The 21941-nt window shown below is 42.3% G+C and overlaps 1 protein-coding gene across 1 annotated transcript in view; it reads right to left on the bottom strand.

Annotated features, from left to right (window-relative positions):
- The window catches only part of COLEC12 (collectin subfamily member 12), a 191973-nt gene extending 189152 nt beyond the window's left edge, over nt 1–2821 (bottom strand). Inside the window, exon 1 of the mRNA XM_046025989.1 lies at nt 2628–2821. Coding sequence (XP_045881945.1) covers nt 2628–2634 — 7 coding nt within the window. The 5' untranslated portion in view covers nt 2635–2821. The remainder of the gene's footprint in view (nt 1–2627) is intronic.
- Nucleotides 2822–21941: the final 19120 nt, after the last annotated feature.

The raw sequence follows: 21941 nt of genomic DNA, 5'->3' as shown, positions 1-21941 counted from the left end.
TATAAAGGCGTCTGATTCGTAAAAAGCTAAATTTTTCTTTTGGCAAAAAAAAAATTCTGTAACTTCTAACACGTCCACTAATTTTGTTTGTCTAAAAAAATGTTTTAAGTTAATACTTTAAGCATTTGCAAGGTTTGTCATTGGCCTCTATCATTTAGGGAAATTAAATTCTAATGAAATGTTGGCTTTCTTAAGTATAACGAGTTAATAACTATGCAACATAATCATAAATCCAAGGGAAGCTTTGGGTTGGTTAACTAATGGCAAAAGTCAAGATAATTTCACTTGGTATAGGCGTCCTTCCTCTTTGGCTAGAAATACTCTGTGCTTGGCTTCAGAAAGCTTGTGTCCAATTTCTTGGATCCAACCCCTTCCTGGCTACTGCACCAGTTACGGGTTACTTGGCTACTCAGTTGTCTGAGATTTACTTTTCTTCCGGTCTACACCAGAAGTTGTCATACCTGGTGTCCTATAGCTCTTTCCAAGCAACACAAGGAAACTGGCAAAGTTTGTCTTTAGTGCCTACCACACTCCTGGTTGCCAGTTCCTATTTGTTCTAGACTCAGTTTCCACATCTATAATATGAGTTCAAATACCTACCTCATAGTATCATTGAGAAGATTAATTGACAGTGCTTTGTAGAGGGTATAGCACCGTGGTTGGCACTTAGTAGATTCTATAAAATTATTACTGTCTCCTTCCCTCCCCATTTCACTAAACAGACAAATGAATGTAAATTATATGGCAACAGTTGGTAAGCAAACTTCTTCCAGAATATTTCCTTTTAAAAGAGGCCTTCAAAGTGAGTAGTCTACCGTGGGATTCACAGGTCCCTTATTAGCCCTCCCCCACTGGGACAGAAGTTATGTGGGGGCTTTAGGCAGCGCCTGGATCATAGAGGGTAAGCAATGAGCCTTCTCCAGGGGGTCTGCAAGCTGGTCCAGAATGCAGAATAAATCTCACAAATACACGTTTAGGACTTTCAGGCGTGTCTTTCTTTAATAACACTGAAAAATACCTAAACTGCAATAACCCAGTCATTTACCCAGTCAAAAAGCATAACAAGATTTTCAGGGCTCAAGAACCAACACAGGAGCTGAGGGAGTGAGCAGTTCGCTTATCTTTTCCAACAGTTCAAAGACCACTGGCGTCAGTGACCAGGAATCAGAGGATTAACTTTTGGCTAAAATGAGGGTAACTGAGCCCCAATGTAACGTGTAGCCTGTGAACTCTTTCCTTGCTGAGAGGATCCTTTAATCAGTGCTAGCCAAGGAAAGAGTTTCCTAAAGTGTCAATGAGAGAAGAGAAACTGAGAGGAAAAAGAAGAAACATCCACCACTGCATTTTGAAATTCCCTAGCCAGAAAAGTGCATCCTATCTTTTGTTTCTCTTCTGGGGACGGTCACTTTTCACCTGGAATTCAGTCCCTGCCCTTCCTAGGGTCTCCTTGATGAGGAAACCAATACCTTGGAAGGGCAGCTAATTGGTAGGACATTATCACTCGGGATAGTTTAGCGAGGACCTCCTTTCGGAGAAACCTAGAGGGAAGTTACTTTCCAAGAGTGTGGGGCTCCCCGGGCACCTCCCTCGGACAGCAACCCTGGCAAGTCAAAGCGATGGCATGGCTGGAAATGTGGTCACCGCGGTCGGATGGCACTTCACACCCAGCCCCCTCGCTCAGGCCCAGCGCGCGCGGTATCTGAAACGTGTTATCCTAGTACAAGACCAGAAACTGGAGTCTTGTGTAAACACCACGTCGGCCCATCCCCAAACGATTCCCTTTGATGTTGTAATTATTTATCTCGCATGTAAATCAGAATTCTGCTGACCAATCTCCATGTTTCTAATAAATAGAAAGCTGCCTCGCAAAGTCCTTCTCCTTGTGTTTCAGTTTAAAGGTACGGTAACATCCGACACTTCCCTAAGCCGGCCTGCAAAGGACACAGCTTTGGAGACGACCAGCGGGATGATTTGTGTCACCTCTGAACACACGTGAGCACACAGCTCCACAGGCGGACACGTGGAAGGGACGCGGAACGAAGAGCAGTTATTTTCCAATCGGTGGGTCGGATGTAGAAAGATGCCAAACGCACTTTCTGAGCCAGCTGAACTCCGCGGGCACCTAATCATTGCCAGATGTAGGGAGGACGCACCGAGAACATCCCCGAGTCCAGGAGGAAACAACCCTGCCCGCAGCACGTCGACTTCTCGGATGGGGAAACGGCACCAGCCAGGAGGAGAGGTCCCCGAGCAGAGAGTGGAGCGCCGCACAGCTGAAAACCGACTCGGAATGAGGATGCCTCCACTCTCCTCGGCATGTTTTTTCAATTAAAAAGTTGGGAACTGGAATCCGTAAACAACGACTTAGGGCTCCAAACTACTTTGCAGAGACGCGATAGGGAGGGGGTTACTTGCACGCTCCAAAACCCCGAACATCTAGGTCTCCTGCCGTGCCCAACTCCCGAGCCGAGGAGCGTCCCACGGGTGCACGCACGAACCCCGCGCCGCGCTCCTCTGGCCCTCCGCCCGGAGAAAGTTAAGCATAGGCTTGCACCTCCGTCCCCTCCCGCGCGCCCCGAAGCCCGCCCTGCCGGCCCGGAGCCCCGCGCAGCCCGCCGCCGCCCTACCTTTCATGGTGACCGAGGAGACGCACGGCCGGTCAAGGAAATTCGCGCTGAACAGCCGGTCACTGCGCGCCCATGGCAGCCGCGCCGCGCGTCGGACGTCTGCGCTCTAGCCCTCCCTCGCTGCCTCCGCCGCCGGCCTGCGCTCCCCGCTCGGCGCTCTGTGCCGCGGGGCTGCCGCGCGCGCCGCTCACCCCGGGCGGGAGGCCCCGCTCCCGCCAGCGCCCCTCCCCCTGGCCCGCCGGGGCGCGCGGGCCGCCGCGCCCACGCCCCCTCGCGCCCTCCCGCGCCCGCCCCGCCCTCGGGCCCGCGCTCGCCTCGCCCTCGGGCCCGCGCTCGCCTCTGCCTGGCCGCTCTCTCGCCCAGTCTCTCCTCCGCGCGGTGCCTTGCCCGGGGGCTCCCTTGGCCTCGTCCGAACCGCGGCGGAACGAAGTCGGAAGAAAGCGTCTCCCGGGCGGTCAAATGTCCACCCGTGGTGTGCGCGACGGTGCTGTTTCTGGGCTTGTTTCTAGACCCCAAAGTATCTAGAACGTGCGGTGGGAGTGTTGAGGAGCAACAGCGTCACGGCGGTGGCGGAGTAAGCTTGTCCCTTCCCCAAACGTCTCTGGGGGTATGGAGGGTCAGAAGAGTAAATCAAAGCGAGAACGTCCTAGGGATTCAAAGTTTTCAGGTGAGCTGTTCACTCACGCCCGAAGGGACAACGGGACACAGGCGAGCGCGCTCACTGTCACCCGGGGAGAGCTATTGCTAAATCCGCAATCCCCATGAGATGCTCTCCCTACAGAACTCAGAGCAGCATTACAACTCTTAGACCTCCAAAAGAGACAGAGATCAAAAACCCACTACACTCCCCTTGGTTGGAATAAGTCACCCTTCTACCCACCACCCCTGAAACTGATCTGAAATTGATCATATTGAAGGAGGCGGGACTATTGAGTGGATTCTTAGAAAGTTCCTTTCACTGTGGCCCATCGTGTTGTCCCAGTGTGAGGTGGTTCCCCCCCCCCTTTTAGAAACCCCTAATCAGACCCATTTGTTGCAATAAAGCAATAAAGCTTTAAAACATAAACTAAGTGCGAGTGGAGATGTGGAGAGGGAGGTGCAGAGCGACTTCTTCCACAACGATGAAATGAAAAATGACCATGTGTTTACTAGCACACCAAAAGCACTACAATTCTGCCTGGGCGGTGGTTGCAGCTTTTCAGATTTCCTCTCCCGAGTATTTGGTAGCATAGTGTAAACAAGCCGTTGATTCATTCTGAACAGGGAATTCTGCTCTAGAAAAACGTAGTGCCCAAAAAGGAATACATTCTAAAATATTTTAGACTCTCCATACCAGAAGCCTTCTTCTTTCGAACATCAGGGAGAAACTTGTACATGACCAGCAGAGAAAATGACAAAAAACAGCTCTTTAAGGGTTGATTAAACTACAGGGTCCCTAGGGACTTGCTCCACCTCTGAACAAGGTACCTGTTTTGTCTTGCAGGGCAAGTAAGGGTTGCTAAAGAGAACCCAGATTATGCTGGGGTAGAGTAAATACATCAGTTTCTGTGCATAATAATTTCTCCAACTGAAAAATGGAGAGGATTTTGGCTCCAGCATTTGAGTTATAAAATTGTTTTAAAAACATAAATTATAGCTATGACAGCAAAAACACAGTCAGTAAAAGAGTATAAACTGGATTTCATTAAAATTTTAAACTTGTGCATCAAAGCATATTATCAACAGTGTGAAGAGACCACCACAGAGTGGGATAAAATGTTTGTAAATCATATATCTTATAAGGGATTAATATCCAGAATATATAAAGAATGTTTACAACTCAACAACAAAGAACAAACTACTTCAAAAATGGGCAAAGTACTCAAATAGACATCCTCTGAAGATTTACAAATGGCCACTAAGCATGGAAAAATGTTCAACATCTTTAATCACTAGGGAAATGCAAATCAAAACTGCAGTGAGATACCATTTCGTACCCGTTAAGATGAATATTATAAAAATAAAAATGTTTGTTAAAAAGCAGAAAACATTGTTGGCAAAGGTGTGAAGAATCAGAACCTTGCGCATTGATGGTAAGAATGCAAAATGATATAACCGCTATGGAAAACAACATGGTGCTTCCTTAAAAAATGAAACATGGAATTATCATATGATCTAACAATAGTACTTCTGGATATATGCCCAAAAGAACTGGAAGCAAGGACTCAAATAGATATTTGTAGAGCCAAGTGCACAGCAGTATTATTCAAAATGGCCAAAAGGTAGAAGTGATCAAAGTGTCCATCAGTGGATGAATGGATAAACAAAATGTGGTACATACTAACAATGGAATATTATTCAGCCCTAAAAAGGGAAGGAAATTCTGAAACACGCTATACAGCATGAATGAACTGAGAACATTAGCTAAGTGATGAAAGCCACTACAAAAAGACAAATACTGTATGATTCCTTTTCTAAGAGTTGCCTAGAGTAGTCAAATTCATAAAGACAGGAAATAGAATGGAGGTTGCTAGGGGTTAGGACAAAGAGAGAATGGGGAGTTGGTGTTTAATTGTTACAGAATTTCAGGTTTGCAAGGTGAAGGGTTCTGGAGATGGGTGGTGGTAATGTTTGAGTGATAATGTGAATGCACTTAATGACACTGAACTACACACTTAAAAATGTTTGGGATGGTAAGTTTTATTTGTGTTTACCATACGTTTTCTTCTATTTATTTACTTATTTATTTATTCTCCTATTAACATATAATGTATTATGTGCTTCAGGGGTACAGGTCCACAAATCATCAGTTGTATACAATTCACAGCACTCACCATAGCACATACTCTCCCCAATGTCCATCATCCAGCCACCCCATCCTTCCCCCTCACCCCCCCACCAGCAACCCTCGGTTTTTCCCCTGAGATTAAGAGTCCCTTATGGTTTGTCTCCCTCCCGATCCCATCTTGTTTCATTTTTCCCTCCCTACCACTCTGACCCCCCACCCTGCCCCTCATATTACTCATATCAGAGAGATCATATGATAATTGTCTTTCTCAGATTGACTTATTTCCCTTAGCATAATACCCTCTAGTTCCATCCACATCATTGCAAATGGCAAAAAAAAAAAAAAAAAGTTTTTGATGGCTGCATAATATTCCTGTGTGTGTGTGTGTGTGTGTGTACCACATCTTTTTTTTTTTAATTTTATTTATTTATTTGACAGAGAGAGAGGGATCACAAGTAGGCAGAGAGGCAGGCCAGGTGGGGGGTCAGAAGCAGGCTCCCTACTGAGCAGAGCCTGATGCGGGACTTGATCCCAGGAACCTGAGATCATGACCCGAGCAGAAGTCAGAGGCTTTAACCCACTGAGCCACCCAGGTGCCCCTGTATACCACATCTTTATCCATTCATCTGTTGATGGACATCTAGGCTCTTTCCATAGTTTGGCTATTGTGGACATTGCTGTTGTAAACATTTGGGTGCAAGTGCCCTTCAGATCACTACATTTGTATCTTTAGGGTAAAGACCCAGTAATGCTATTGCTGGGTCTAGGGTAGCTCTATTTTTAACTTGTTGAGGAACCACCATACTGTTTTCCAGAGTGGTTGCACCAGCTTGCATTCCCATCAACAGTGTAGGAGGGTTCCGCTTTCTCTGCATCCTTGCCAGCATCTGTCATTTCCTGACTTGTTATTTTTAGCCATTCTGACTGGTGTGAAGTGCTATCTCAAAACTATGGTTTTGATTTGTATTTTCCTGATGCTGAGTGATGTGGAACACTTTTTCATGTGTCTGTTGGCCACTTGGATGTCTTCTTTGCAGAAATGTCTGTTCATGTCCTCTGCCCATTTCTTGATTGGATTATTTGTTCTTTGGGTGTTTAGTTTGGTAAGTTCTTTATAGATTTTGGATACTATCCCTTTAACTGATATGTCATTTGTGAATATCTTCTCCCATTCTGTTAGTTGTCTTATGGTTTTGTTGACTGTTTCCTTTGCTGTACAGAAGCTTTTGATCTTGATGATGTAAAATAGTTCATTTTTGCCCTTACTTCCCTTGCCTTTGGTGAAGTTTCTAGGAAGAAGTTGCTGTGGCTAAGTTCGAAGAGTTGCTGCCTGTGTTCTCCTCAAGGATTTTGATGGATTCCTGTCTCACATTACCACACATTTTCCATATTTATATTTTGTTAGAAAAATTTCTAACAAATTATGAGATTAAAAAAATCCCACAAAACCCCAAACCTATGATGTTTGTTATAATGAACCAGATTTGTGATGAAAAAGCAGGCTTGGCAATTCTTTAGAGGACAGTTTTAAGGAGCACTCCTGGATGATCACCTCCTTCAGCACAAAATGGATGGAGCTCCTTGGGTATGTCCCAGAAGTCCTCTGCCTGCCACCTCCTCTGAGTCCCACTTGGGGCGTTCATGGGATGAAGGTTGTGGACACATACAGATAATCAGCCCACCAAAATTTCTCTGGTCAAGATCTATGAGAGAAGTTGAGGATTGAACTGGGGCTTGGGAGAAGAAGGGAACAGTACAGGAGAGGATGGAGGATGGTGTGGTTAGGAAGGACTGAATCATACCAGTGAAGATGCTTTGAACTTCTTAGCAGAAATGGGTTACAGGGCTTCCAGGTCATGCTCAGGCCTCCCCACCTCCAGCAGCAGCAACTGTAACCTGCAGTCACATTATAAACCTGGAGAAGGCATCATGTCGTTTAATCCTCAGCCCAACCTTGTGCTAAGTATCTCTTATCAGACTTCCTTCTCTCCTTCCATTAGCTGTTCTCACCAAGCTCTGCTTCCACCTTCAGAACATATCTCACACGTCTCCACTTCTCCCCATCTCCCAGGTAAAGACCACTATGCCCATTTGGAATTCAGCAAGAACCCTCCAGGCTGGCTCCCCATGCTTCTTCTCTGCTCCAGGTTCCAAAACCCAGCAGGCTGAGAGGCAAGAAGGACAGAATAGAGATGGGAAACTCTGTAGTTTCCCCAGCCTAGGACCTTTAGAGAGGTTCTAGGCCATGATATGAGAATGGCGAACACAGGTTGAACACAAAGGGCTCCTTGAGTGAAGGAGAAGCTGAGAGGGTAGGGATACCAAGGCAGGACAGAACGTTGGAGGGGAAGGAGTGGTAGTCAGTTTGCACAGGGATCAGCCCAATACCTTGATCTCTGACCATCTCTGTTTCCTCTCTGGTGGGCAGCCAGTACCTTCCAGCAGCTATCTGTGCTACCACCACTTCCCATTTGCCCACTCATTTCTCTTCTGTCCTTATGCAGTTCCTTTTGTAACATTTCAGCCAAGCTATTTAGTGTCTCCCCAAACATCATGTTTATTCTACTTATGAAGTTTTGAGCCTAGCATTCCACCCCCAGAAACATCCTCCTTTCTCTGTTGTATCAGTACACTTCATTGTGTCTGCTTTAAAAAAAAACAACTCTCTATTTAGAACTGAACCCTTTCATCCAGGAAGGAAGACCTGCATGATTATTAATAATTGGCACTGTGCTACACACTGCAGAGAATACAAATTAAGGCCAGACAGTCCCCCATCCAGGAATCTGTTAGGTGAGGCAAGGCATTCCAGAAAGGAGCAACAGTAAAGACAGAAAGTGGGAGATGGCCCGTGTCATGAGAGATACAGAAAAAAAGGCCACAGAAGGAAAGAAGGTAGCATGGAAAGCTGGGAGCTGAAGGTAAACTGAGATTCAAATGAGCATGAAAAATGTTGTCTCTCTCCAGACCAGTGGGTTGAACAATGGCATCTGGGAACCACCTATATCAGAATCACTCAGGGGTGTTTTTATAAAGTGGACATGGTTGAACTTCACCTCAGACTCCTGAATCAGAAGGTTTCAGGATGAGGCTTGGGGTAATTCCATTTTCTAGCATTCCCCAGCTGATATTTGCGCTCATTGAACTTGAAGAATCATCATGGTAGAGCTTCCTTATGGCTATGACCATGAGCTTCTTTAGAGGAAGACCAGGTCTTCTTCACCTTTGTTAACAACAGCTTCTAGCAATTAACAATCCAGGGAAATACTGAATAAATGGAAAGGTGATTAGTAATGGAAGAAGATGTCCCAAAAATGCAGAGCAGGGAAAGCAAAATGTATGAAACAACCCTTAGGATAGCCTTCTGTGGATGACACTTGCTCTGAAAACCAAGCCTTTGGGTATGATGGGAGAATAAGCTTGGTTTTTTTTTTTTTTAAGATTTTATTTATTTATTTGACAGATAGAGATCACAAGTAGGCAGAGAGGCAGGCAGAGAGAAAGGGGGAAGCAGGCTCCCCGCTGAGCAGAGAGCCTGATGTGGGGCTCGATCCCAGGACCTTGAGATCATGACCCGAGCCGAAGGCAGTGGCTTTAACCCACTGAGCCACCCAGGCGCCCCAGAATAAGCTTGTTTTTTGAGAAGAGTATTGGCTTCTATGGCTTGGTCTTCTGAGTCCCTTCATATTCTCTCCCATACTTGACAAAGAATAGACTTTGTTTTCCCAGACTAGCCATTGTGCTGTTGAGCAAGTCCACTAAAATATTAGGATCCTATTAAGAATTAATGGTGCTCTATGGACACCAGGTGCTCTGTCTCCATCCTCGGAGATGGGATTTTTCTTGATATCTGCATGAAAAGTTTTGTTTGTTTTTTTTGGGGGGGGGGTAAAGAAATAGCTTTTAAGTCCTTAAAAGCTTAGGTTTCTGTCAGTAAGTGTTTCTGTTTCTTTAGTGTTTAAACAAACAGCATTTTGAAAGAGACCTCTGATTCAGAGCTGCTTCACCTGTTCTGTCCAAAAAACCCACTATTTTGGGGCACCTGGGTAGCTCAGTGGGTTAAGCCGCTGCCTTCGGCTCAGGTCATGATCTCAGGGTCCTGGGATTGAGTCCCGCATCGGGCTCTCTGCTCAGCGGGGAGCCTGCTTCCCTCTCTCTCTCTCTCTCTCTGCCTGCCTCTCTGCCTTGTTGTGATTTCTCTCTGTCAAATAAATAAATAAAATCTTAAAAAAAAAAACCACCCCACTATTTTATTCCATTTGATGTTGCACAGTTCAGAGGATCAGTCTGAGATTGTTCTTCTAGCCTTCTACAAACCACTCTGATTGTCAGGATGGTACTGGAGCCTCTTTTCAAGTTCAGTGGAGAGGCAAGGGCCTTAGAAAACAGAAATGTGGCCCTTGAGTCTCAGTTTGGAGACCAGGGTGCATCTCGAGGTAAACAGCAATTCCCTCATCAGGACAGCTCTCAGGTCCTGAGAGCTGTCAGGTGGATGACCAGGAGCTCCGTTCCAATCCTGAAATGTCGGTGATTGCTCTCCTATCAAGCTTCAGACATATTACACCTGGACATTTCAGATCGACCTGTTTTTAAAAAATAAAATAAAATATGAGTTTGTTTTTGCTTTCGATGCATGTCTTTTGTAGTGACATAAGATGAGAGGGATTTACTTTGGTTTCCTGTTTCATTTGGCTTTGTCGTTCATTTGCTCTGGAGATGAAGCATGTTGATATGAGCAAAGTCACCCTCTGGTGACCAGTGGAACTGGACTCTAAGGCCGGTTCTGTGAGACGTGTCTGTCTGATGGAGGGCAGGATCCTGACTTTTCTGGTTGTGAGAATCCTCACCGTAAAATGACCGATTTTAGACTAGGTCATTTCCAAGGTCCCTTTTGGTTCAAAAACTCTAACATGAAATACATACAAACACTATTGAATACAGAATAAACACACAGAAAATGTGAAAGTTAGAAATTCAGATACATTTTGGATGCATGATATATATATGTATCTTTAAAATATGTCTGAATTTCCAACTTTCACATTGATCAGCTACAAATATATATAAATCAGTGATCATATGTATATACATATGTACATATATGTACACACACACATTTGTAGCTGGATCACTTTTTGAAACATTGGATTACCTCACAGGTACATTGTTGTCCATATACTCACACTGGTATTCCCAGGGCATAGTTAGTATTCAGTAAATATCTGTTGAATGAATAGATGAATGAGTATTCAAATGCAACTGAAATAGATGCAAAAGTTAGAGGAGCTCATTTATCTGTTCATCAGTTTCACCTAACTTTAAAGTGAACCCTTTCATGGACACCTGTGGCTCAGTTAGTTGGACATTTGCCTTCAGCTCAGGTCATGATCTCTGGGTCATGAGATCGAGCCCCACATCTGGCTCTGCACTGGGTGTGGAGTCTCCTTGTGATCCTCTCTCTCTTTCTCCGTCTGCCACCCCCAATACATAAAATAAAATACTTCACATATTTCCTATCACTTAGGAGAAGCTCATCAAATTGTAGTAATTTTCCTCATAATTATTCAATATATTTATTATCTCCTATTTTTGTTTTTTTAAGGTAAACCAGAAGACTGAATTGAACAAAGGCAAAATAATCTTCAATTATTTTATATGAAATAACAATTTGGCTGGGTATGGAAGAGCCTAGTAAAATTCATTTAAAATCTGAATGATGGAATATCTCTAAGGAGATGGTTTTATTTTTAAGATCAAACAAGTACAAAAATAGTAGAAATCTTGAAGAGAACTACCTTAAGGGATAGATTAAACTGTTTATGATTCATATGTACATTGTTACTAAGTATGGTCTGCTCAAGATATTTGAACATAATTTGTTCTCTAAAGTAATTTAAACATTAACTTTGTGACTCTTGTTTATACTATAATTTGATTAATAATGGTGAAAAGGTAAACTTGTATTAAGCTTTTGTCAAAATTGTTACAAATTCCAAATAAGTATATCAAGATTGGTGAGGTTTCACAGTATGGTCTTATTCCTGTGTGGTGTTATCTGTTGATATTACAGTCTTTCAAGATTGGTAAAATTTTATTTTATTCCTTCTTATAAATAACTAGCCATTTCATGGCATTTTTTACCACACTACGTTTTACACTATATTTTTTATTCAAAATTAAAACCCAGTCATTCTTTCCATTTTAGTTATTTACATCTTTCATTGAAGCAACACATTATACATTGAGCTTAAATTTTTCTTTATCTTGAATGTGCTTTCTTAGCATATAATAGTGCTATCAGTATTCTGAAAGATTTGCTTAAAAAGAGCAGCAGAAGTGCAAATAACTTTATGGGATCTTTTATTTGCAAAGAGTTTTTGCCGAACTGGAAAACTGTTCTTTGCTGATTGCTCCTATGTTGTAGTGAATTCTTGGATTGCCCATTAAGTTGATTTGTTCTATAGATGTTAAAAGTTGCAGATTTCCAATCACATACAATCGAAATATTTGTATCCATATAGAAGAAGCTAAAGTCTAGAAGGGTTCTACGACTTTTCTAAGTCCAAGACAATGGAGAATCAGGTTCCATAAAGATTCCAATGGAATGTGTTCAAAATAAGCACATCTCAAATTGAATATGATTTTCCAGTAACTGTAGTTTCACTGAATGAAAAACTTAAGACTGAAAAAAAAAAAGAATAAGAATTTTAAAACTAAACCTACAATGCTGCAAGAACATGGGAATGTGGACAGCTTAAAAGACAATCCTTACCTCTTACTTAATATCTTCTATGGAGAAAGTAGAGCTCATGGAATCTTTATAAATTTTAATAAGATCCTAGAATCCCAGATTTTAATGCTCACAAGTCAGACCCCAGGGTTCTGGTCCCAGCGCAAATCATAGCTAATTCTCTGGGGCCTCATGACTCTCTCATGGGGAAAAGGGGGGCAGCCCATTTCCCCATTTTCCTAGCAGCTTCTCCTGACCTTCTCAAGGACCCTGCTTGACACCCACCTTCTTATTCTCAGCAGATGGCCTCATCTCCTTCTACAAAAAATCAGAGGTTATCTGGCAGGAATCCCCTCAAGTTCCTGTGGTCTCCCCTGCCCCTATCCCTCTTAACTTATCTTTCCTAGCACCTGGCCTCACACTTCCCCTAATTACCACAGGAAGAGGCACCTTCTCTGGTGTGCCGGCCTCAACTCCCAGCTGGGTTCTCAAACCCCACTTCTTCCTGCTCTCATGTCCCCCCCTCATCTATTATCTCTCTCTCTCTCTCTCTACCTGTAGATTCTTCCTTTACTTCCTAAAGTCTTCTCTTCATCAGAGCCAAGCTTCTGAAGTCATCTACACCTACAGCGTCCATTTCCAGGACCTGCTCCCTCTTCAGAGTGGCCACGTGTCTGAGCCACACGGTGGCGCTGGCCCTGACATAACGAAGGTCATTCGAGCCATTCAAACAGCCAACTCCAGGGGTCACTTTGCACGCCATCCTTAATTCATTTAACTTCTCTTCTGTTGACACTTAACTTCTTGAACCTTTCTTTTCCCTCTGATAGGTGTTGACAGGTCTCTGATTCAATCATTAAGTCTACTCTACTCTTGGTTTTCAATGTGGCTCCTCCTTATCTACCTTGCTTCAGAATAAGGACACTCCTAAGGGATCTTGCCATCTGCTCTGTCTTGAAGACTTCAGCAGCTATTTATTTCTGATGACTTCTGTTTCCTGCGTCGACTTTTCTGAGTTCCAGACACAAATTTCCAATTGCTTACCAAATATTTCAGAACCTTTTCCTTTCATGTAGAATTCCAAATTTACTGGCATGAAATTTATTGTAGTTGCTTGTATGATTTCTTTTTTTTTTTTTTTAAGATTTTATTTATTTCCGAGAGAGAGAGCAAGAGCGAGCAGGGGGACGGGAGAGGGAGAAGCAAACTCCCTGCTGAGCAAGGAGTCAACATGGGGGCTCAATCCCAGAACTCTGGGATCATGAGCTGAGCTGAAGGCAGATGCTTAACCTGCTGAGCCACCAAGGCATCCCACTTGTATGATTTTCTAAAAATCATAGGATTATATGTTCATACCTTTACTGTGGCCTTATGGTGGGTGGAGTATAATTCTCTGCTTCCTGATTTTGGACTTGTCCACTTCGATCATATTTGAAGCAACTTGAAGTATACCTATGCTCTTGGGCTTGTCTTCTCACTCTGTGAATATCTGATATGAGAGGAAATGACCCAGATATCTGTTGTCCCTCAGCCTGGGCTCCCAAATGGGAAGGTGAGGCCAACCACATACTCTAGCACAGGACCCAAAGAGTCAATCAGACCTGACTCTGGACATAGGGGGGCCTGCATGGAGCCTTCTGAAATTTATTACACAGGTGGCAATAAGCACAGACAAGAATGAATTCCCATTCAAAATAAGCCTGTAAACCAATATTCTCAAAGCACGTGAAGAAAACAAATGTGATAAAGTATAAAGTGTTAGCAACTATTACCACAACAATGTTGTACAACAAAACTCAGTAGCTTAAAAACATGGCCATTTAGTCTCAAGTACGTGGGGTTGCTGGCAGACTGCCACTTGGCTGGGCTTGGCTAGACTCTAGGTTCTAGGAACCAGCTTCTGGGTTCCAGGTACTATTTTGGTTTTAGGTCTGCTCCATGTGTCTCTCATCCCTCTGGGACCAAAGGTACTTAGGGCATGTGGTTGGCTTCTATTTTCCATTCAGGAGCCTAGACTAAGGGACAATCCATACCTGGTTCATGGTCCTCTCATGAGATCATCAGAGAGAAAGAGGGTACACACAAGAGCACAGGTATATTTCAAGTTACTTCAGATATGGCCCAAACCATATGGACAAGACTATACCTGGTCCTTGAGCCAGAGGATGACTTGGACCAGGTACTGGTTGTAAGGTATATTTGCGTCTCCCAATCTTTCTAGCTATAAAGCTCGTATCAGGTGGGGCTCAAGTGGCAGGATAGTTGGACCTATTCTCAGTTTCCATTCATGCAGGAATTAAAACCAGACTCTGGTTTCTAAGGGTGAGACTGGCTCACTTTTTCTATCTTGCCCAAGTTCTTTTAGTCCTCATTACCCCACAAGACATAAACTCCACCTCCACCTGCTTCCAGACCCTGAGCCCAGGAGACCACAGCTTCAGTCCTGCTCATCATTTTATATTCTTTTCTAAATCTGGTCCAAGGTTGTATTTATCTTACTTTTGAGGTAGCAATGTCTTTTCAAGTTTCTCTAGGTATACGCTTTCTATCACTGCTCTGTGTTTGGAGTGGGGAAAGGGTGCTTTGAAACATGAACTCACAATGCTATCTTGACCAGAATTTTCCTGGAGATTTCTACTCACACGTTCATCAAGAACTTATACCTCATACACTCAAAACAGATTCCACTCACCACTTTCCCACAAAACCACTATTTTCTGTATTCCCACTTCTGATTAATTCTACACCATTCATCCTTTTGCTCAAGTCAGAATCCTCATTCATTCTTTTCCTCTCACCTTCTATATTTGCTTCCAGTCTGACTACCAACTCCTGCACATGCCAGCCCTCAATCCCATCTGTGAAGTCAACTCACCACAATGCACACTTTATTCTATTACTCCATAGCCAGAAAGCTCTTAGTTAGCTTGAGGATAAAGCCCAGACTCCTTAGCACAGCACAGTGTGAAGGACAGGCTTGATTCCCTCCGAGCCACAGCTCTAGCTACTAATCTATTCACAGTTCCTTGACTCTGGCAATTCTTTCTGGCTCCATGTTTCTTTTCATGACCTTTGCAATGACAGAAATTCCTTTTCCTGGACCACTAGCCCAAGCCAAGCATCCTCCACTCCCCCTTCCTCCCCTCTCCCCTGCTCATCTGGCGAATCTTCAAGACCCAAGAACCTCCTGTTCTGAAAATTTCCACAAAGCCCTCACCCCCAGAATTGACTGATCCTTTTCACCTTCGAGGAATCTGATGTTACACTTCAGTGATAGAACCAATCGACTAATTGGTGTGTGTTTGCATACATTTGTTTTCCCAAACAGAAGAAGGCTGTAACCTTCTCAAGAACAGATTTTTTATTTTTCAATATCTAACACCAAATCTGACATAGAGCGTGCAACCAACGAATGCTTGTTGAATCCTTAGGATTAAACACAGGTGAGCCTTTTTTTTTTTTAACTAGGTGTTCTTGTTTCTCATTAGTAGTTGAGGAAATAGACTGCATGACCCCCAAGAGTTCTTTGAGGCTCATCTCACTGCCATTGGGATGCCTTGAATGTGCATTTCAACTATAATTCACATGAAAATTACTATTTATAGATGACATCAGTAAATCTTTGATGTTTCAGGCCTCAAAAGATGATGGCAGTGAAATTGATGGTTGCTTTAATAAAAGCTTCTAGTTTATCCTGGGTTTGGGGGGATTTTTTGATGTATTGTTTTAAAATAAAAACAAAATGTAAAGGAAGACTGTCAGGTAAAAGGTATCCTACTCCAAGTATATATTGTACACCATTACTTTTGATTCTTTAATGTAGTATTTATATTTTTTATTCAAAGTATTTGATTATCATTTTATTTCAGTGGGGATCTCTTATTTGCAATTGCTTGGATTTTATATTATTGTTTTAAGGGTGTAAAAATCAATTCAATGGCGGGGCGCCTGGGTGGCTCAGTGGGTTAAAGCCTCTGCCTTCGGCTCAGGTCATGATCTCGGGGTCCTGGGATCGAACCCCACATCGGCTTCTCTGCACTGCGGGGAGCCTGCTTCCTCCTCTCTCTCTGCCTGCCTCTCTGCCTAGTTGTGATTTCTCTCTGTCAAATAAATAAAATTAAAAAAAAAATCAATTCAGTGGATACCTTAACTAATGTGGTACTAAATCATTTTAGAAGTCAGAATTTTCATTTCAATCTCTGCTTGGCTTGGCTGCCCCAAACTTTTAGGTCCTCACTGAAAATTTCAAACACCCATACGTGGCATGAAATTCATTAATCAAACTAAAAGTTTGATTCAGGTCACACCTGACCAACTAAAATTTCCCATTTTTTTTTTAATTAATTCAGCAAACATTCATGCAATGTCTATTGGGAATCAAGCGCTGGTAATGCAATAGTGACAAAATAGAGTGATTTCTATCCTCAAAGATCTTAGCAATTGTTGGGGGAGAGAAGCAATTAAATAAGCAAGAAAAATATGATGTGTAATACTGGTGAGTTAAGAAGCTTTCCAGTGTAAGTAACAGAATCCAACTCCAACTGCATTAACAATAAAGGAAATTTATTTTTAAAGATTAATTTATTAATTTGATAGAGAGAAAGAGAGCGTGCATGTAAGCACAAGCAGAGGGAGGAGCAGAGGGAGAATCTCAAGCAGGATCCCGCTGAGCATGGAGCCCAGCTTGAGGCTCGATCTCTAGCCCCTGAGATCGTGACCTGAGCTGAAATCAAAAGTTAGACCCTTAGTCAACTAAGTCACCCAGGAGACCCAGCTACAAAAGAAACTTATATATGCCTGTGCCTTCAGAGGTATGCCGGCTTCAGCAAAGTTTGATCCAGGCAGCCCAAAGCATGTGACCAGACTAGGCACTTCTTTCTCTTCATTTCTCAGCATTGCCTCCATGATAAGGGCTCCTTGGTCATCAGAACTCACTTATGATTCCAGGATGGCTTCAAGGAAGTCTGAAGCTGCAGACTACATCCTTAACTATTGTGGGGAGGAAGGAATCTGTGTCCCAGCATTCCCTGCATGTGAGCAGAAGTCCCAAGATTTCTTCTGATTGGACCAGCCTAGCACCTGGGAATACACTGAACCAATCTCTATGAGCAACTGGAGGGGATGTGTTGACTGAGTGAGAGTGCCCCATGTATTTTACCCCTGGGCTCAGGAGTGGAGACTGTGTAGTTAAACTGAAAGTTGCCATGAAGTTGGAAGAGGGGATGGATGTTGGTCAGCTACTGCAAGTGTGGTGATAGGAAAAGTATAGAGTGCTCTGGGAGGCAAGATAGCACAATACTTAGGAACAAGGGCTCTGAAGTCATTTTGCCTGTGTTTGAATGCCGGTTCTGCCAACTTACTTTCCTGCTCTATATATCTCAAAATAGAGATTATAATAGTTCTACTCAGGATAGTTTGAGGAATAATTCAGATAATGAATGTAGAGAGCCTAACACAATGCATGGCACTCTTAGAAGTTATTATTTTTGTATGAAAGACATCTAAGCCAGTCTATAGGTGTCAGGGAAGGCTTCCAGGAGGAAGTGGCATTGACACCACCTCCTAAAGGAAAAGGAAAAGTCATCTAAGGAAAAAGGAGGATTGGTTTCTAAGAGAAAGTATGCCGGCCCTTCAATTTTTTGCCCTAAATGGAACTTGTACTAACTCAGAAGGAAGTGTTTTTCATGTCTCATTTTCTACATGAAATGTATAATGATTCTACCAGACATCTAATTTCTTTTTTTTAAACATTTTTTAAAGATTTTATTTATTTATTTGACAGACAGAGATCACACGTAGGCAGAGAGAGGGGTGGAGGAGAAGCAGGCTCCCTGCTAAGCAGAGAGTCTGACGCAGGACTCGATCCCAGGATGCTGGGATCATGACGTGAGCCGAAGGCAGAGGCTTTAACCCACTGAGCCACCCAGGCGCCCCCAGACATCTAATTTCTATAATGAACAGAGAGGACAAGCTTTTGAGAAGGGGAGCAATGTGAAAATGGGGCTTAATGATAGGAAATTTGGAAATAATTAGTTTGTGCAAATTATGTTGGAATTTGGCTTTTTAAAATGGTATGTATACATGAAAAAGTTCTTTAGGTTTTGATTTACCAAACATCCAAATGTTTGTTAATTTATAGCAAGAGGGGTTAGAAAAGAAAGGGGGAGGGGGAGGGAGTTTCACAGTTAACTCTTCATAGGCCTTTGAAGCTAGTGAGAGGTTGGACCCAAGACACCTAAGACCCAGCTTGGAGAATCCATGATTTATTAATCAAGAGTCAGAGAAGTACCAAATAACTAAAAGTAAATTTATAGAAAGGAAATGAAACATCTTCCAGGGCAAAAGAAACCCCAAACCATTGATCATGCAAGTCAGTGAGAACAGACTGGCCTTCAGCTACTCCATTCCCTCCCATATTCAGACCTCTCCTGAACTGTGTCTATAGTTACCACCAACAAGCTGCAGGAGGCAGCCAGAATTCATCAACCCTCATTCAATCACTTCTTTAGACAAGGCACTCTGTTAAATATGGGAAATTTAAAAATATAACAAACATACACCCTCGTAGGCATTTGCCTTCTGGGAATAAGGATACCTAGCTAATATTAATTGATCACATAACTCGGCTATTTTGTGAGTACAATTGTTACTATTATTCCCATTTCACAGATGAGGAAACTGAGTCCCTGGAAAATTAAATAGCTTGTTCAAGGTCCCCCAGGTGATCAGAGCCAGAACCAGGACTCAAACTCATGGCTGTCTGATCTTAGAGGGTTTACTTTTAACCGCATCTATGTTGCCTGAGCCACAGGATTCACTCTGGAGTTTATAAGAAGCAGGTGCAGCATGTTCTAGGAGAAATGGACAGGCAGGGGACAGGATGAGGATGGGTGAACTCCAGGTGGCTGGCGTGGGTTGCCAAATGGGTTGTTTTGACCATTTTTCCCTCTAGTCTCAAAGGTGATTGAGATCTCTTGGATTCTTCATGGCAAATACCCTTATTTTCTCTTTCCAAAGAATAGTATTGAAAATTGTGCTGCTCAATAGGAGTGCTTTATTGGTCTTCCCCCCCCCCCTACTTCTTGTATTCTTTTTTTTTAATTGTGTTACATTAGTCACCATACAATACATCATAGTTTTTGATGTAGAGTTCCAAGATTCATTGTTTACATATAACACCCAGTGCTCCAAGCAATCTGTGCCTTCCTTGATACGCACCACCAGGCTCACCCATCTCCCCAGCCTCCCCAAAACTCTGTTTGCTTCTCGGAGTCCACAATCTCTCATGGTTCATCTCCCCCTCTGATTTTCCCTCTTCACTTTTCCCTTCCTTCTCCTATAGATGCACTGACTTTTTTCTAATAATAAAATCTAAAATCCAAATTCCAGTTGCTTTTATTGTTATGCCTGAATGACATTTTAGTTATATGTTAGGTATAAAACTATAAGCTTAATCAAGTATAGTAATATAAATTTCACAAATTCATGTGCCTTATTTCCAATTTTAACTCATGTGTGTGGGGGGAGCTTGGCTGTCTCAGTTACTAGAACATGTGACTCTTGATTCCCCCATTGTGAGTTTGAGCCCCACATTGGGTGTAGGGATTACTCAAAAATAAAATCTTAAAAAAAATTAAAAGAATCTCTGTGTGTCAGAGAGAGGGAGCAAGGGACAGAGAGACAGACATTCTCACTGGAATGTTTTTAAGTCTGAAAATTTTTTGAATATTTTGAGCACAAAACAGCCCTTTCTCCCCCTTAGTTTCTTTATTCATATTTTTATGAATTAATAAAATTTGTTGTTGCTAAAAACCATTTGAAATATTTTTCAACCACTTCAACAGTATTTTATAATCTTCTTGATAAAGCGAAATTGCACCAGTTCTTAAGGAAACATGCCAACCAAGAACCATCTCAAGAATGTGTAAATAATCTTATTTCTTCACCTCCTTTAAGGAATAAAGATTCATTTAGTTGAAATCCCCTTTGGCAACCATTTATTCAGTTTCTGGATCTTCCATTATAATTACTTGATCTCTTTGGTTGTTTCTAGCATACAGAGGTAGGTCACAATTTTGTGTGTTTGCTAAGCACTTATAGAGATTATGGAGTAGCTCCGTTAAAACCAAATTAAAGTTCAAAAACTAGTGGGTCACCAGGGTGGCTCAGCTGAACATCTGACTCTGAGTTTGGCTCAGGTCATGATCTCAGGGTCGAGAGATCAAGCCCCACATCAGGCTCCATGCTCAGCGGGAGTCTGTTGGAGATTCTCTCCCTCTCCCGCCACCCCTCCCCCTCTATCTCTTAAAAATAAATTTAAAAAATATATCTTTTTTGAAAAGTGTAACAACTAATATCCACTATTCTATTCGCTATCTTTTCACAAAGTTGCTATTTGAATAAAACTATTTATTGACCTTGCCTTCCAATATGGTCAGGAAGCAATTCCTTCACATATAAACATATCTTTCTTTGGTGTTGGATTGATAGTAGACCATGTGCCTTACTTACTACAACAAGCTGTGTCTCCAAGACATGGTATTTCTATCATGTCGCAGACCCTTAGCTGAAGAAAAGAGTGTCTGGTAAACATGGGCCAAAAGTTGGTGGCCCATCTAGAAGGGTTTGTGGCACAACTATGTCACAGAACAGCTGTTTGGTATCAGTAGCTGAAGGATCAGAGCATGAGCTCTGGAGTCATGAATGAGTGAATTTCAATCTCAATTGAGACTGATCAGTTGAGTAACATTGGGCAAGTTGCTCAATCTCCCTAAGAATCTCACATTCCTCAAGTGTAAAGTTAGGGCAATACTAGGTCCTTGCAGAAGTGTCATGAGGGTTAAATGAGATAATACATGTAAAGTACTTAAAACATAACAAGCTCTCAGTAAGTACCAGTTACTATTGATTATCAGTTTTTCAGATGCTTTTAAAAGTCCCTCATTTTTGTGATTAATTGAACTGCCTCTGTCTACAATGTTGACTAATTCATCTTTTCAACAAATGGTGGTAGGAGAACTAGATAGCTAAATGAAAAAGAATGAAACTGGACAACTTTCTTACACCATACAAAAAAATAAACTCAAAATGGATTAAGGACCTAAATGTGAGACCTAAAACCATAAAAATTCTAGAAGAGGGTACAGGCAGTAATTTCTCTGACATTAGCCATCACAGTATTTTTCTAGATATGTCTCCTGAGGCAAGGGAAACAAAAGCAAAAATAAACTATTGGGACTACATCAAAATAAAAAAGTCGCACAACAAATGAAACAATCATCAAAACGAAAAGACAACTTACTGAATGGGATAAGATATTTTCAAATGACATACCTGATAATTGGTTAGTGTCTAAAATATAGAAAGAACTTATACAACTCAACACACACAAAAACCCCCAAATAATCCAGTTTAAAAATAGCCAGAAGACATGAACAGACATTTCTCCAAAGAAGACATCCAGATGGCCAACAGGTACATGAAAAGATGCTCAACATCACTGATCATCAGGGAAATCAAATCAAAATCACAATGAGATATCACCTCACACCTGTGAGAATGGCAGGTGTTGGTGAGGGTGTGGACTTGTGCACTGTTGGTGGGAATGCAAACTGGGGCAGTCACTGTGGAAAACAGTATGCAGGTTCCTGGAAAAATTAAAAATAGAATTACTATATAATCCAGTAATTCCACTGCTGGGTGTTTACATGAAGAATACAAAAACACTAATTCAAAAAGATACGTGCACCCCTATGTTTATTATAGCATTATTTACATTAGCCAAGCTATGGAAGCAGCCCAAGTGTCCATCGATAGA

This window comes from Meles meles, chromosome 12, assembly GCF_922984935.1.
Source record: "Meles meles chromosome 12, mMelMel3.1 paternal haplotype, whole genome shotgun sequence".
In the NCBI taxonomy this organism is placed as follows: Eukaryota; Metazoa; Chordata; class Mammalia; order Carnivora; family Mustelidae; genus Meles; species Meles meles.
Note: the sequence above shows the minus strand (reverse complement) of the source record. Positions and strands in the feature narration are given on the sequence as shown.